The 17,403-nt window shown below is 33.8% G+C and overlaps 1 protein-coding gene across 2 annotated transcripts in view; it reads left to right on the top strand.

Moving 5' to 3' along the window:
- angel (protein) overlaps positions 1-16,952 on the top strand; it is a 144,319-nt gene extending 127,367 nt beyond the window's left edge. For both annotated transcript variants that reach the window (XM_069831142.1, XM_069831143.1), the window contains exon 10: positions 54-16,952. In XM_069831142.1, coding sequence (XP_069687243.1) covers positions 54-222 — 169 coding nt within the window. In that variant the 3' untranslated portion in view covers positions 223-16,952. The remainder of the gene's footprint in view (positions 1-53) is intronic.
- The last annotated feature ends 451 nt before the right edge of the window (positions 16,953-17,403 follow it).

Consider the following 17,403-nt stretch of genomic DNA (forward strand, 5'->3'; position numbering starts at 1 on the left):
ATAGCCTTGATACTGTAATATCACTAACATGAAATTTGTATGTATTTTTATAGCTGTACTGGAAAGAAAGCTAAAAAGAAGAAAACGGAAGGAAACCTGAAGCTTGTATCCAGATACACGTTGTTAAAAGGATATGAAGCAGAATCATTTGGTCCCATCCCAAACATGGCTTCACCATCTGATCACTATCCTTTACTTGCCACATTCTTTTATGATTTTTGAGTATCATACTATTTTGATGTCTTTTCTGTTCCACGGGAAGTTACACTTTCTTTTCTTTTATTGCTTGATAACAAGAAAACCAGCACATAAACAAATTAATCAAATAAAGTATGAAAAACAGTATTTAGAGATGGAGATTTGATATTCATTACTTCTTACCTAATATATGATCTCTTGAATGTGTATTTCGAAATTCAAATGTGATATTAATGATGCTGAAATTCCTACAGATGGATAGAAAAACTCTATAAATTCTGTTATAACTAGGCTTCAAGTCTTGCGACCCGATACAATAAGTTTACTGTGCATGTACTACAGGTTGTTGACTCGCTGCAGGTAGTGAAAGGTAGAGATGTGTTGAGGTAACAACGTTGCTATTTGGAGTAGAGTACGGTAGTGGGGAAACACATACATATGTACATTCTGAAAGTAAATATATATTACACAATGACAATGTCAAAAGAATGTGAAAAGCATTTACTCTCCTGTCTTTTATAAGCATTTGTGTTTAATTATACACAGTGTTAATGGTGGAAATAAACATATCACAATTTTAATTTCTTCATTTATCCTATTGGTCGTCTTTAGAAATTGCAGTTACAGTACCGAATTGCAATGTACTTCAAGATAAATTCTCAGTGTCTCAAACATAAATCTTTTTCGGTTCTCTGCTAAACAAAGTTTGTACTGTGAAAAGCTCCGCTCTACGTCGTATGACATGATAGGACCGAAACGAAAAAAACCTAACATCATTGCAGTCTCTAAGAGATAGTCATTTATTCTCAGTGGACTCTATGTCCACTAATTTGCTGTTTATGTTACACAATGTTTCATGTACGTTATTTTTACATAAAATTGATTTCCACTTCTTTTTTAAACGTTCAGTAACTGGTATACTTGGTGTTTCATTAATTCTCTGTGTCATTTCCTCAACTAATTTGAGGGCTTCCAGCATCTCTTGCTCTGACTTTTCTAGCTGTTTAATAGTTTCAGACACAGTTTGAAAATAGGTTTGTAAGAAAACCAAATTATTCGTCAGAACCTTCAAATCCAGAGTGTTTTTCTTTGTGTATTTGTTGCCATTCATTCTACAGTGCCCCCACCCACTGTTTGCTTTACCACTATACTCAGTACACCATTATGCGGAGTTCCCTCTGAACTGCTCTATTGGGTCCGGAGTCACGAAGCTTAGTTATAACATTCTTTATATCTCAGTTTTTGGTCAGTTTTAAACTAATTTTCATACATAACTCTAATGGCTAATACAAATAACTAATGAACAACTCTTAATTTTTTATGATAAAAAACTGTAGTCAAATGCTGGAGAAGATAGATCTCGACTCTCTCATATTGAGAAAGATTATCGTATTACAAAATAAAATTAATAAAGTCTAGACACGTTGAGAGAGAGCCTTTTCAGTCAGAAGATTTAGGTATCCCTTTCTTTTGGTCTTCCTTTGGTAGGAAAGAAATGGTAATGTGCATTACCTCACGAAACAGTTCAAAATAAATTATTTTATTGGGCATTTCCACTATAATACAGTTAATTTAAGATTTTCCTTACCTAGAATTTGATTGTTGTGGTGGTTGAATTTTAAGAGAAAAGCAGCACTGTTATAGAAACAAGTTGTGCTGATTTGTGAAGATGTTACGTTACAACTCATATTAGAGCTCATATGTCTTTATTCTGGCTTTAAGGACTGTAACAGATACAACTAGTAAGATTTTTCTGTGAACTCAGGAAATTAAACACATTGTTTTATATTACTAGTGTTAAGATGATTAATATTCAGTTTAAAGTTACTAACTACATATAAATTAATTTTTGTTATGAAATCTATTCATTTGCATAACATGGATTTTCTAAATATGACATTCTTTGCTGAGCTCGTAACATCTCAACCAACTGAAAAGAAATTTATGGTTCAAAAAAGCATTATGAAATAAATTGACTTACAGATTTTTCTGTCCAACTGTAATGTTTCTTCCTCGATATAAGCACATTATAAATGATATTAGTTCACATAGTCTTTGAAATCATTCTTCGTTTATTGTTAAAACAAGTTTTAGTGATTTGTAACAGCAACATTTGAAACTTGTTTTCACTACTACCTACTTATTAAAGCAAATGGAAGTTTTTCACGTGTAAATTTATGAATGTACAATCATGTTTTAAAATAGAATCATAATTCATCTCTTAGGAAAATAATTGTAACAAAAATTTTGGTACATGATATGTATAAGTTTATAAATACATAATTTTGGAATTCTAATTTGGTAAATTCTTCAGTGTGCATTATAGGTGGTGACATTGCAGTTTACTAACCTTAACACATTGTTAACATTTTCTGGTAGTTGATGTTCATGTCAGTTGTTTGCCAGCTTTGGAAATCTTAAGATTTTTACATTTACGTTATTCTTCTTGTTTCACTTCATATATGTTGTAGGTTAGCAAGAGAACTTTTTTGAACTGTACAAGAATAAATTTATTGATAAAGTGACACAATTTGTTCAAATTTTTTTATATTGCTGTAAGCATTTACAAGTAGTAACAGAACATTTGTTGTACTGACGTGCACTTTACTAAAAGATTATTATTTTCACTATCATCTGATGGGAAAGGAACTGGCCACCCTACCTCATTAACCCCTGGCCTAATTGCCTCATGAGTGATGCCTTATTGGTGTTATTTATGAGGTTCAAACCTGTCTTCGGACAGTTGACTAAACAACATCTGATTATAATTTCCCCCCCCCCTTTTGCTTCCTCCCCCCCCCCCCCAAGTATTTGGATATCGACTAAAATTTTTGACAAATTATTTTGTACAATTTAGAAATTTATTTTGCTTATGAAATATTGCTAACCCTTAAATGACCAGAAATTCATTTGTATGTAAGCTGTGAAGTATTGGCTTTTTGTGACTGAGCAAATATTACGGAAATTTGTTATGGCAAAACACATTAAAACAGTTTAAAATGTCCACTTGAAAGTGTTGTTAAAGAAGTGGGTATTTGTGGAAATAAAATGTTAGAAAAAGTTTTCCAGATTATCTTTTTTGACAATATAGAAACTTCCTTATAATTAAAAGAAAATATGAATATATTCGTTACTGTAGGTACGTTAACAGAAAGCCACAATTTAAGTCACACAGAATTATGTTCACTCAGAGTTGGGTTTCTGGCGTCTTGTCAGCCCATTTGAGTTGTGTGGATATAAAGGGAAGAATTGTGACCGTGTCGTGTATGGTTCCTAGGTTAGCTCAGTTGGTAGAGCATTCGTGTGCTAAGAGAAGGGTTCCAGGATCGATACCCGGCCCTGGAACAATTTGTCTCTTGAAATTATTCAAACCTGCTTTACAGGGAGCTACTACCTGAAAGCCAGATTTGGATAAAACAAAATAATTATGTTGATGTTTTAGCTGCCAACAAACTTACATTAATGTGGGTGGGGATGTATACATGAAATACAATTATTAGCTTGATTATAACATTTTAAATATTATACTGTCTTCAGAAGTCTGATCCTTCCTACAGTACAGTACAAAAAACAGTTGCCAAAGACTCTTAAACATGACAGTCATATGTATTATTTACTTGATATAAGTTTACTGGTGACTGAAATGTGAACTAATATTGTTAATACTGGTATTAGTAGATCAACAATAAACAGTTTAATCCGTGGTTATCATCTGTAACAACTTTTAATAATGCTTTGATTCCGATTATACAGTAGAACCCCAATTATCCGACACCCTATTAACCAATCGGCAGATTATCCGACTGTCTCACATTTTCTCTCTCTCTTCCTCTCCCCTTTTTTTTAGTGCAGAACAAAATATGAAGTCCTATGCAGTTACTTGTTAGAGGGGGTGTTTTTTTCCAACTTGTAAATTAGTCATTACCTGCTTTCAATGTAATGACTCCAAGAACTTCCACACAATTGTAAAATCCGTATACCATTCAGTTCTTGTCCTACTTTTGAAGTGGCCATACTGTAGGCCTATAACTTATATTATATAAAATATTGAATTCGGAACACTTCAAAATCTGTGCTTCAGTGGCTGACCATGATAATATCTTTGAAAAATATTGGAGTGCAAGAGGTCAAATGACTTTATTGTCAAATGCCTGGCATTAGAAAACAACAACAACATCAACATATAAAATGTGTTCCATGGCTGTCGAAAGAAACGAAAAAAGCGTAAATAATTTAGGGGTTGGGAAAGCAAAAATTTTATTTAATGTTGAATCAGAATATGAGATTAGTGTTACAGCTGTGTGCGATTTAATAAAAAATCCAGAGTGTAAAGTGTATGAGTAAGTTACCTATGTAAATCTACAACATGAGACCTCTATTCCTATATATTCATATTGTAGACAATCATCACAAGGCGTTCCTTTGGTCCTTAAAACCAGACTTAAATTAGTTAAATTCTGATACTCTAACTAGCATGTTAAATACAAGACCATGGAAAAAATTAGGTCTATGTATACGAATTGAACAAAGCACAATGACTCAAGCACAACTATTAAAAGAGACAAAACTCATATGGAATAGCTCCCCATATGAGTTCTAGAAATAGAAGCTACCCCCATTCAGGAGGCTATAGCCCTTAATGGGACACATTTGGCCCCATTTATTCATTCATTCATTCATTATGCACTTAATTTATGAAAATTTTTTGTGGTATCGGTACAGATTATCAGATTTTTTCGATCAACCATTCAATTCACCCCTTTCATTACCACGGATAATAGAGGTTCTACTGTACATGTATTGCATCTTGCTTCTCAAAGTTCCTTCCATGTCTTTATACACATTTAAAAACAAAAAACAGCAGGCACCCTTACTCCTAAACAGTGCAATTACTCGTATATCATATGGAATATAGGTATACGGGAGGTGACACATTTATGATTGATATACATTTGATTTTTTGACTTTTTTGTCAAACGCCTGGCATTAGAAAACAACAACATTTGATTTTTTCTTTAGGAAGAAATTTCGAATAGTTCATTCCTCCAAATTTTGCTTTTTCTTCGATTTTCACTTTATAATGGAGAAAATGTTTGTTAAAAGAAAGATTTCTAAACAATTAGTGCACTTCTATTGGGCATTATTGAAATAATTGTTTAAGTTTTATGGTTAAAGATTTCTTCTTTTATTTTCAATATGGATAATATTATTTTCAGAAGTTTTCTGAATAACTAGTAGTCCCATATTTGTAAATTTTATAAGGTATTTTTTTAACATCTGGCGTTGCTATATTGTGAGTGCAGTCTGTGGTTATTACAAGCCTATGCTACTTGAATAAGCAGTTGGACAACTCTGGGATTGAACTGGCCTATTGTACATACCAGTAAATTATGTTAACAAGTTCAAGGAAAAAGTCAAAATGTTGGTTTCTATTTTCTACACACTTCTGACACTTAAAAACATTTCCTATCATTTGCCAAACTCTGCTTAAGTGATACAGGGTTTTTTCCACTAGATATTGTCCTTTATATCACTGAATCGTGTGCATATTTTATCATTTTATTTCGATGAGAATACAATGATTCTTCATCATCATGCTTAGTTGATTCTTCATCTTTGTCACAGTTCTGTAAACTATAGAGTGGCTAGGCACATGGTAACCTGCAGTTTAAATTTTATGTAAATTGTAACAAATTACATAGATGAAACAAATGACAACTAATACACACTTGGATTTTAAGTTCATGCCTTGAAAGAATACGGATTGATAGCAGTAAGTCATATTCCCATAATCTGTCTCCCAAGCATGCCATCATGGACATCTACAACAATTAAAAAAAAAAATGGAATATATGGAATATATGAAATTAAAATTTTGACTCTCAAATGCATACTGTCATTTGGTCTAGATAGAAAGACGATTGTGGCTGCATTGTTAGCATTGTGTTAAGGTTGGTTAGTGTAATTCCCCTATATTTGAAGTGACCCACCAGAAAACAAGCTTACATTCCTAACAGCTTTCATTAGCAAAATATTAAATCTTGTTGATTGGGCAAAAATGCGTAGGCTTACAATGCCCAAACAGATTTCAACTGTATGAATTGTCTGGAGACACTTCTGAAATAATGGTTTGTATTTCATTATTGCAGTGGTTTCTGATTTCAGACAGTAATTTAAAACCTGCTAATATGGATTCTGAAAAATTTTCAGTAATTTAAGAGACATGAAAGATTGACTTCACAACTGACTAAACTAGTCATTGATTTTCTTTCCTTTTCTGCAAATAAGTAATTTATGAAATAAGATGTGCATATTTGCTTGTCCATTAGAAAAAAAACATATATATTTATAAATTTGAAGAAATTTCACTTCTTACGAAAAAAAAAAAAACCTTTTGTGTTTGGGAATAGAGAATAGGTAACGAAATGTTCGAATCAAAGATTTAACAAAATGTGTTCTTCATACGATTTGATAAATTTAGTATTGTGAATGGCCAAAAAAAATTTAATTCTGTATAAAATTAGCAAACTGACATTTAGATATTGATAAAGTATTTCACTGCACATATGGATAAATCTGTGTTTTTGTTACCTACATGTAACTGGGTAAAATATAAATTAAATTGTTTATCTGTTTTTCAAGTCAGCAATTTAAAAATTAAATTCTATGCAAATTAGTAACAGGCTTCATTCTTGGAGTGAGACATTGATAATAACTTACTTACTTACTGGCTTTTAAGGAACCCGTAGGTTCATTGCCGCCCTCACATAAGCCCGCCATTGGTCCCTATCCTGTGCAAGATTAATCCATTGATAATAACACATCTCAAAAATTTGTTGTGGCAGTTAGAAGATATTTGAAACACACTCTACCGTTTCTCTCAGGTATCTAAGTTATGCATATTTAATGTATTTATATAATACGTTGTGGCATTTTGCCTTTAATAATTGTTTAAAATAAAAATGAGAGATAATTAAGAAAACCTGTTTTTACATACAGATTATGTAGTTACATAGTTTAAAAATGTAATTAAAGTGTTTTAAATTTATTGCAACTTAAAGTGGTATATGAATAAAACCGGTATGTTCAGCTGAATATGATAAGTAGAGATATTTTGAGCCCCTCTAATAATGATGTCAAAGCAGTGTTATTTGTAAGAAATCTATAGTTACCAAAAAAAATCGCATAGTGCTCTAAGTAGAGAGGCATACTGTCATAACAGAGAAGAATTACAACTGCTTAAATTGAAGAAAGAGCATATTTAATTTTATTGGTGACGATTCGTGAAAGTGTCTCCCATCTTCCAAAATGAATACTTGGATTTTTTTAACAAACAAAAAGTGTTCGTAGTATTCATATACATACATGTAGTCTACCTCTCGACCATGCAGCAGCTTCAAAATTCTGTAAAGCAGTGTGCCATTTCCAGGACAACTGCTAGCTGGTTTTCGAGACATAACAATCATACCCTACTTACCATAACTCATAATAGAATCTCGAGGTGAATAACACCTACTTTGTTGCATGTATAAAATCTTGTAAAATGTTCTCAACAACATAGTGAAGTTTTTGTCTAGTGTTGTTGAAAATTTCATACTGTCTTCCAGTTCATCTAGCATGTAAGAATTGTTCACATATATTTCATTCTAATCTTTCAATTTCTTCCATAAAGCAGAAGTTGTAAAAATTTAAATCTGGAAACTGAGATAGTCACATTTAATCCCACAATCATCAGTTATCTTCTTAATGTCCCTCATTGGTTGTGTTTGCATGAAATAGACTAAGTTTTCTTCTGTCAGTTCACTAAAGAATGGAGTCAATATGCCATTAATATACAGAGTGAACCAGCCAGGGCTAGACTCCTAACCGCACTCACAGGGCTTGATTCATATGTAACAATACTACCATATGCAGAGGATTCGTTCCGCACTTTTGCTGTTAGTATTGTGTAATGATGTACTTATCGAATTTACAATTCATATTCGAAATGACGTCCTTGTGATATCTGGCAGGCTGCACATCTCCTGAAGACATGTTCAGTAACTCGCCGTAGTTCATTCTCCGAAATGGCTCGAATTTCGTGCTGGATATTTTGAGTTCCTCAAGTGAATGTGGATTATTCGCGTAATTTACTTTTCAGTGTGCCCCATAAAGGGATTTAAATCTGGCAATCGAACTGGCCATAATCCACGACTTACCACCCTGTCATGGAACACTTCCTGAATGGCGGTCATTGACATATGAGCAGTGTGAGCTGTGCCATTATCCTGCATGAAATAACTGTACAATTTTTCGTCCTCACAGCTCATTAAAAATGGACGGAGTATGAACTGTGTATATCTTTGTGCGTTGACTGTTTCCTCAAAGAAAATGAGACTAATTAGTCTTTGTTCACTCGTTGCACACCATACCCCTATTTTTATGTCATGTAGCAGTTCGTGAAAACAATGTGGATTTTCACTGTCCCAGTAACTATTATTTGAATGTTCACGTAACCACTGAGGCGAAACCAGCTTCGTCACTATAAAAGATTAAGGTAGGATCAAGTAGTCCATCATACACTGACTGTTGGAACCACATGTAAAGCCTAAGCCTGGTCTGATAATCGGGTTCCGTTAACCTTTGCACTACACAAATTTTGTAAGGTTTTAATTTTAATTGTTTCGTACCTCTTATCACTGAAGACTGTGACATCCCTTCCTGCTGAGCTACACGGCGGGATGATGTCGTAGGACTTCTCTCTAGTCAGTGGCCAGTTTCATCTAATATCTCCTCAGTGAGAATATGCTTCACACACGTTCGTTTCTTATCCAATACTGATTTAGTTATACGAAATTTCTTCACTAAATTGTAAATCATTGCTTTAGAAGACTCTGGCGAATCAGGGAATGTCTGATTGAAGTTTGTTACAACTGTTCTTCAAGATTCGTATTTCACAAAGTTGTAGTAAATAAACACTTGTTGTTCAAGGCTATATTTCATAATGGACACACTACTGCATTCTAAATGTGTGTGAACGTGTTTACATAACTAATCACGAAATGTACGTGAGCAAGAAGTCTGATCACTACAATGGCGCAGCAGTTACTACACATACAACTTTTCACTGATCCCGGTCTAGTCCTGGCTGACTCACTCTGTATTTTTCAAAATTTTACTGTCTAATGAAACACTGGTGTGATTGTTCTATGTAAACTGATCAGTTTTAACAGCATTGTCACTAATTTCTAAATCTTAAATAAAGCATGCAATGCAGAAAGGATACATCTCATGTTTTTCAAAATTTACAGGAGACACAAAAAAGTGATTGTTGATTTCTTTATTACTTTTAACAGTATGTGACTGCTCTCCTATGTAAGTTAGTGAACTTAGTTGCCTTCAGACGATAAAAACTTATCCAAAATAATTTTTATTGATCAGTTAAAAAATTGAAAAGATGTATCTTTTTTGCACAGTTTGTTTTTTTACAGTATATTTAAGAAAATGAAATTACATTACAGTCTTTGATGGAACAGTTGTGCACAACAGGACTATCACTGCAAGAAAATTATAAAAAGACAGACAAATTGAATAACCTTGTTATACCAACCTCTTAACAATGCTTAAACGCAACACTTGACACAAAATGTTCAATAGTTTCAGTTTCCACAAATATCATGAGTTTCCTGTTCCTTCTCACAAATTGGCCATTCACAAATTTCTATCCAAAAGTCATTCATTGAGGACAGATGTGTAAGCAAAGTCTTTATATTGTCCATTTTCTTCTTCTTTATTGGTATTTTCCCACTGTAGGCTTTGTAAGATTGGCATCACTCCTTGCTTGTGTCATCAAGGTGAAAGTATGCTCCTGAAGTCCATCGATGAAGTTTGAAACCATAACTTTTCCTTTCATTTGAGAAGGAAATTTGAACTGGTTGTAAGCAGATACTTGAAATGTCAGTTTCTGGCGTTTTGGAAATCTCTTCTATAGGAATCATCAGAGGTATGTTTCCTTGTAAATTGTTGGCCACCACTTCTGATAGTCTATAACCATATCCGTGGTTGGATATATGACACAACTTGTCACTTGCGCTTGCCTTTAACATAAGTTCACCGTACTGTTGAACACTGTAGATTCTATCACATCTTTTGATCAATCTTTTGATTTGTCCAAAGTCTTAGTCACAGAATAAGAATAAATGCCCACAGACTGGAATGTAGTAAGTGATTTTCTCAAATATTTTACGTTCCGTCAGGTTTATTAGTACTAAGCAATGGGTTTTTGTTCTGGCCTGCTGCTCCATCACTAAAAATGATCAGCTCTTTATACTTTCCACCACATTGTTGTAGGTAATGTAAAAGCTAAGAACAAACTTCATTTGGAGACTTTCTTGCCAACCCTTCATGGTACACATACATTTGTTTGTATTTTGCTCATGAATGCAGAATGTAAACAACCATAATTGTCGCAGATAATACACCTCCTGAACTGGTATGTTGGGCAATGGTAAATTAGCCATATAATCATAGCAGATTACTAAAGTATTATCCTTAAAATCTGATTCCGGATCTTGCAGTTTACTTTTCAGTTCAGACACTTCTTTGCTTTCTTTTTGTGGACCATAAGCTCAGCGCTTGTTACCCTCTTTGCATTATCATTTAGCACAGGACTCTTTAGCTTGACTCCTCACATGTCATACAAACATCAACTTGCAGTCTCCCGAAACCAAAACCAATATTTTCATTGTATGTTCGGAAAAATTCATAGGACATTTGACAAGAATTTTCTTTTTTGAAGAACTCGTAGAGTATTCTGATATTAAGTTGTGTATCTGCAAAATATTTCTTTACAGTTCCCGCATAATGAGTTTGTTTTATTTCAAACTTCTTAAAAAACTCAATTATTCTCAAACACAGGCTCCAGGAAGAGCGTCTGCACTCCTTTGTTTACCTCTCTGGTCTCAAGGGGATTTACCTTGACTAATAAGAGTACAAAGTCTTTGAACTCTCTTGTTAGACACACTATATAAAGCAATGAAAGCTTTCTTACAAACTTCTATACGTTCACTACCAGATAGGATGTGGTAAGAATAGGTATTACTTTTTCATGTTCATGTATCTCTTCTTCTTGATCCACCATTTTTATGTCGTTTGATCACTTATATTTATGACATGGTTCATAACGTTCTATCAGACCTTGTAAAAATATTTCTTGCATGCCTTTAAATCATGGAATTAAAGTATGATAACATCTCTTCAGATTTTATATTAGAATTTTCAAAGCAATGTAATCTGCATTCACAGCTCTTACCAGTTCTCCTTTCCAGAACTGTTTGTCCTTTCATATTAACAAATCTTTCACCTTTAACTCTAACTTTTTTAGAAGGTTTCTTTTCCACATTTCTGGATGAGATTTTCTTTTTTCTGCTAGTATTTCTTCATCAGAGGACATAACAACTTACACTTTATATATACTATAATGAATGAAGCTTCAAAATATTACTACATTAGAGAAGTCTAATAATAAACAGTAAACTGATAGAATTATTAAAAGCAACACTCAACAATGAACTTATAAAATTGAAGGTCAGAAAATATTCAGTAATGCCAACAACAAAAACAGTGCAAAAATGGTTCATGATTAATGATGTACCCTTTCTGCATGGTTTCATATCTTTAAAACCGTGCATCTCACTATAGAGTGTTTGCAGGATGTAACCTTACTGCACAGTTTATAGAGAACAATCTGTATAATACATTAGTGACATTAACTAATTTTTGCAAAATTTCGAATATGTACTCTTTCTGCATTGCATGCTTCAGATGTACAGTACTTGATATTGTAATATTCTTGCATCTTTTCCATAATGTATGCTTCACGCCTATATCATGCTAACATTTTTGTTCCAAGTGTGGGCATACAGGTTTACTTGATTTCTCACTAGTATTACCGAAAGAAACTTCTTTTATATTGGCACCAGCTCACATGGAGAGGTTGTTACATTGATGTTACAGATTTTTTTGTGATCTACATCGACTTTCTCTCCTGCAGGTCTGAGTTTGGTTTGCTGGTCAAATTTTATATATTAAATGACAGACCAGACTTCATTATTCAGAAATACAGACAAGATTAAAAGAATCATTTTTAGATAATGCAAGATTGACTTTCAAAAATAAGAAAAAAATACTAACCTAAAGGACAAAGGAGACCTGAAAGATCCAAAATACATTGAATTAACCAATTTGAATTGGAGATGGAACAGATCAATTAGGCCTTAAAATTTTACTGTACTTTAGTCTGTTGAGTAAACTTTGTACGCTCTGTTATCATTGCAGCAGGTCTTTGGCACAGACTTTGCATACACAGTTGTGATACAATGTCATAAAAGGGTTTGTTGTTTTGGAGGGGGGGGGGGGTGTTACAAGAGGGTATGTAACAGTTGAAAGTTTTGTCAGAGCAATGAAGTGATTGGGAATTCGAGTCGGGCCTTAATAGAGGAAGTTGGGCATGTTTATTATTCAAAGTTTTACTTGTCATATTTATTCAAAGTAATGGAAGGTTGTCAAATTTATTAAAAGTAATGGAAGTGACAAGAGTGGTGCTAGCTCATTGCTAGAAGTTCTGACAAATGCAGGTTCTGTTGATAAGGCTGATGTTACTGGATTGTGGTAAGAAAATATGTCATTATGCCTTGAAATGTGATCTTTTATTTCGTAATAATGTAACAAAAGTGTTTAATGCTAGTAGAAATATAGTAATTAGTTATTACAGTACGGTAATTAAAAATACAGTGTGTTTATAAAGTCCCGATTCAGTTTTGTGAAATGGGTGAAATATTAGAATGAAACCTTTATAATCCTGTTTAATATGTTCAGTACAATGCATTTTAGTTAATTTTGATTTGACCACCCCAAACACTGCTTCTAGCATTCCTTCATTCCACAAAACATTCTGCATCATGCGAGTTTTGAGGCCCTGAAGGCACTTTCGTTGCATACACTTTGGATTTAACAAACACTCAAGCAAATAATCTAAGGATATTAGGTCTCGTGAACGTGAGGTCCATAGTCCTAGTGAGGCTCTACCAATCCACCTGTTTGGAAAGATTTTATTTAACTAGGCACAAACAGTGGTCGCAAAATGTGGAAGTGCTCCATTCTGTTGAAAAACAGCAGTTTCAGCATTGTCATCTTGCACCAACTGTGAATGCAAAACTTGTTGCAACAGTCCTTACAAATCTTGCCATTGAACGTGGGTATTGCAAACATGAACAGACTGCAGATGTCATTGTGGTTATGCCTAACCATACATTCACTTTAGGATTATCTCATTGCCAATCCACAATTTCATTTCGCTGCTCATCTGTCCATATGCGATGGTTATGTTAGTTTACATTGCTACAAGTATGAACTGTTGCTTCATTGCTGAATAAAATTTTTTAATTAACTCTGTATTATTAGCAGTCCCCAGCGGATCAAAGCACATTGCCTTGTGAACTGCAAAGATTTTATCTTCCAGTCTGTAAGTGGTAGGCTCATTTTATCAATTCGAAACGTAAAACTTTCCATATTGTTGTATGAGATATGTTAAAAACTCTATACTGATATAGCAAGTAGATGCACAAGGACTACATTCATTGCTTCTTGATTTCGTTACACCTTCTCCTGTGATGTGGATAGTCTGCCTGGATGGCTGTTATCTTTAACACTCCCTGTCCACTTAAATTTATTCACAAGCTGTTTAATATTCGCCCTAGTAGGACTCAGTTTTTTAAATTGATAGGAAAAGGCTTTTCTGACTTGCTCATAGGTCAGTCCACATAATCATGCTCCACAATGGCTACTCTTTCCTCTGTAGTAGACATGTTGGTGATCACACATCTTGTAATATTAAGAAAATATATGTAAATTATTTCACACAAATGGATTGGTACTTTAAAAAAACCCTATATTAATACTGTGCAGTTAAAATAAGTTTTATTTCGTTTAACTATCAAATTAGCAATAGATGAGTCGTTATTTGATTAATTGCCATTAAAAATCACAACTTTACAATAGTATTACTGCATATAAAAACTTCAGCCTTCTTGGAAGCATTATAAACTTATTTTTAATAATCATAATTTATTCAAGAAATAACTACTTACACAATCATTAGAGACAGTTCAATAATATCACACTCACATTCGGAATGCTTATACAGAGTATCTCAGAAATAAACCGACAAAATTCTGTGCAATTTTTTTAAATTCAAAATAACACAAATGCAAAAGGTTTCAATCTTCCAACTCAAATAATTCTTAAAATATCAAATACATATGATTTGTGATTAGACAATATGTTGGTATTGGACATATTTTGTTTATTACCTGGCATCTAACTGTTCAACTAACTTGCCACAGAATCCAAGAACAGCTTTCCATATGCATTCCCGTACATTTTCCCGAATTCATAAACCTGAATGATAAATTTCCCAAATACAGTTTCCCAAATCGAATTTCCCATATGGTCACTTTCCCGAATGACATTTTGGAAGTATACTTGAAATATAAAACACACAAAGGCAATAGTTATTGGGACTGTAGAAGAGTACAATGAAGCCATTTCCATAGAAACGCTGAACTTTATCTCTAAATTTTAAAGTGAAAGTTCATAATGGAAGGCGGCCCCAAAATTGTCATTAAAAAAATTACTTCTGGAGGGTTACATATACTTGAAATCTAAAGCACAGAATGGTAATAGTTATTGGGATTGTAGAAGAGTACATCAGAAAGAATGCAAGACCCCGGGCCATAACAATTCAAGGTGAAGGGACCAGGAGACTCGCCACACACACATCCACCAAATCATGAAGAGGCAGAGGCAGAAAATGTATCGAGAGATTTAAAACAAGTAGCCGAAGAACATCCAGAATTACCTTGTTGTATATTGCAAATTACTGATGAAAGATGTAAAGTGTGGAGTTGTAGAACAGTACTGTTTCAAATTTTTGAGTAGGTAGTGAACGTATTACTGCTTTTTCCGTCAATTATTCAAGTCTGAGATTCTTCATACTTTTCCAGAAATGTAATCAGAAACAAAAGGTGGCCTATGTACAGAGTAAAATCTCAACAAATGCAGATTATTTTCTGTGGATAAGTTTATAAAGTACTGAACATTACAAGTGTTTGTTGAATTTAGGATGTTACTATAGTACATTTTATTACATACATTACTTACTGTTATTACCAAAAGTACAGCAGCAATTGTTGTTTTTGGTAAATAGAAAAGGATTTGAATTTACGTAGTAGACAGTGGACAAGCCTAAACTTGCTGTGCATGCGTCTTTCGAAGCCATGGTCACTCATTACTACCTTTGCACACCTCTGTCAGCTGCAGATTTGCATCTCCTCTGTTGATTCTTCAGTTCTCTTTGTGGTTAGGCTTATGATGAAAGGTAGACAGCAGCTTTCTTATGAGCTGCTTTAATTATAAACAAGATATTTACCATATTTTCTCGAATACCACACTCACTTTTTTCCCGAAATATACAAATAAAAAATACGTGTGCATGGCTTATTCGAAATGAAATTGGCAACATTGCCTGATATTTCCATGTGCGAACAGTGGAAGCCACAGCCAAAAGCAACTATCCCTGTTGTATTGCTAATTTATTTTCTAAGCACTGGTGAAATAAACTATTTTATAATCTGTTAAGCTGCTGTGTACTGATTGGACATCCATCATACAGAAATGTCCGTCTTTGACCTCTGTACTCCTCTCTTTTATTTTTACGTGTGGTAATCAGCACTTAGTGAATTCCACAAGTACTTTTTATGTTCAGTTAGCTCTCTCTTTTTTTACTGTCACAATATTCAGGATTGGCATTTCTATTATAAAACTGCCAGACATAGTGCCAATATACTTCAGTAATAACCCAAACACTTTACAACCACTGCAAAATTTGAAATAAAACCATTATCAAAAATGCTGCAGCTGACACTGGAAACTCAGTTCACATATAGCTACTTCAAAACTGAATGCAGCCACTTCGGTAACCACAACTTTCCAAATAGCACTCTCAATATGCCATTCATGCAATATTTTGTATTGCAGCATTGTAAATGTAGCAACATGTGACATGTAGCTTAATCGTGGAGTATTTCTTAGTCTTGGGCACTGGTCACTAAATTTAATTCGTTCAATAATGTTTGTTATAATATACATTCATTTTTATGTATGCATGGTGGAAGCCACAGCCAAAAATGACAAATGACTGACTATCCCGCTTGTATTTTCCATTTGTTTTCTAAGTGCGGTAGTAAGCTGTGAAAAAAAAAAAAAACTATATCTCGTGTTAAGTTACTGTGTACTAATTGAACATCCGTCACGAAAATCTTCATCTCTTACACCCTTCACTACCTATGATAACAAATATCTTAATATGCCTCTTGTATAGTTGCACAATGTAGTGACTTAAGAGACAGGCTGTATTACATCAAAATAGATTATGTACATGTAGAACACAAATGTATAGATTAATTGTAATTATTGTTTCAAAGTATTCTGTTAACACATTTTATATTTATGTTTCCAGATTTATTTAATTTCGTTTTAGGGTACAGGCTTTGTTTTCACCTCCTTTGATAATACTTACTTACAAACTTTATTCAACTTACTGAATTATAAATTACCATTAAATTGAAACCACTCTGGAATTATATAATTTACTCCTGTTTTGAGGGTTGATACTGTATTGTCTAGTCTGAAAATAAAATATATTTTTTTTAAATACATGTTATGACTGTGGTGCATTATATGTGTTAAATGTTTCTGTAGATACTTAAAAAGAGGGGAAACAAAATGTAACTCAAATACGTATGTATAATTATAAGAACTTTGTTGTGATTCCTTCACTTGTGCTCCTTGCGAGCCTCCCTCGACCCTTACTTATTCTCTAGTTTCGACCATCTTAGAGAGAAGATGGTCATCCCTCCCCCACTTTCCACCTTCGCTGTCCTTGTTTGAGAAAGGGGAGTACGGCTGGCCACCCAGGTAGAAGAAACACATTACTCGCAACAATGACTGGCTACTTTTTCCCTGCCAATATTGCATCATCCTGCCAGTATGGCCAGTGCACACCCCACGCTTAGTTCAATTTAAACCCGCAAGGCCATGCTGTCATGGAAACTTAGCTCCCACCTTCACTGCCCATCACAACATCACTAGTCGCATTACGGAGAGGAG

The sequence above is a fragment of the Periplaneta americana genome, chromosome 7 (genome assembly GCF_040183065.1).
Source record: "Periplaneta americana isolate PAMFEO1 chromosome 7, P.americana_PAMFEO1_priV1, whole genome shotgun sequence".
NCBI lineage: Eukaryota > Metazoa > Arthropoda > Insecta > Blattodea > Blattidae > Periplaneta > Periplaneta americana.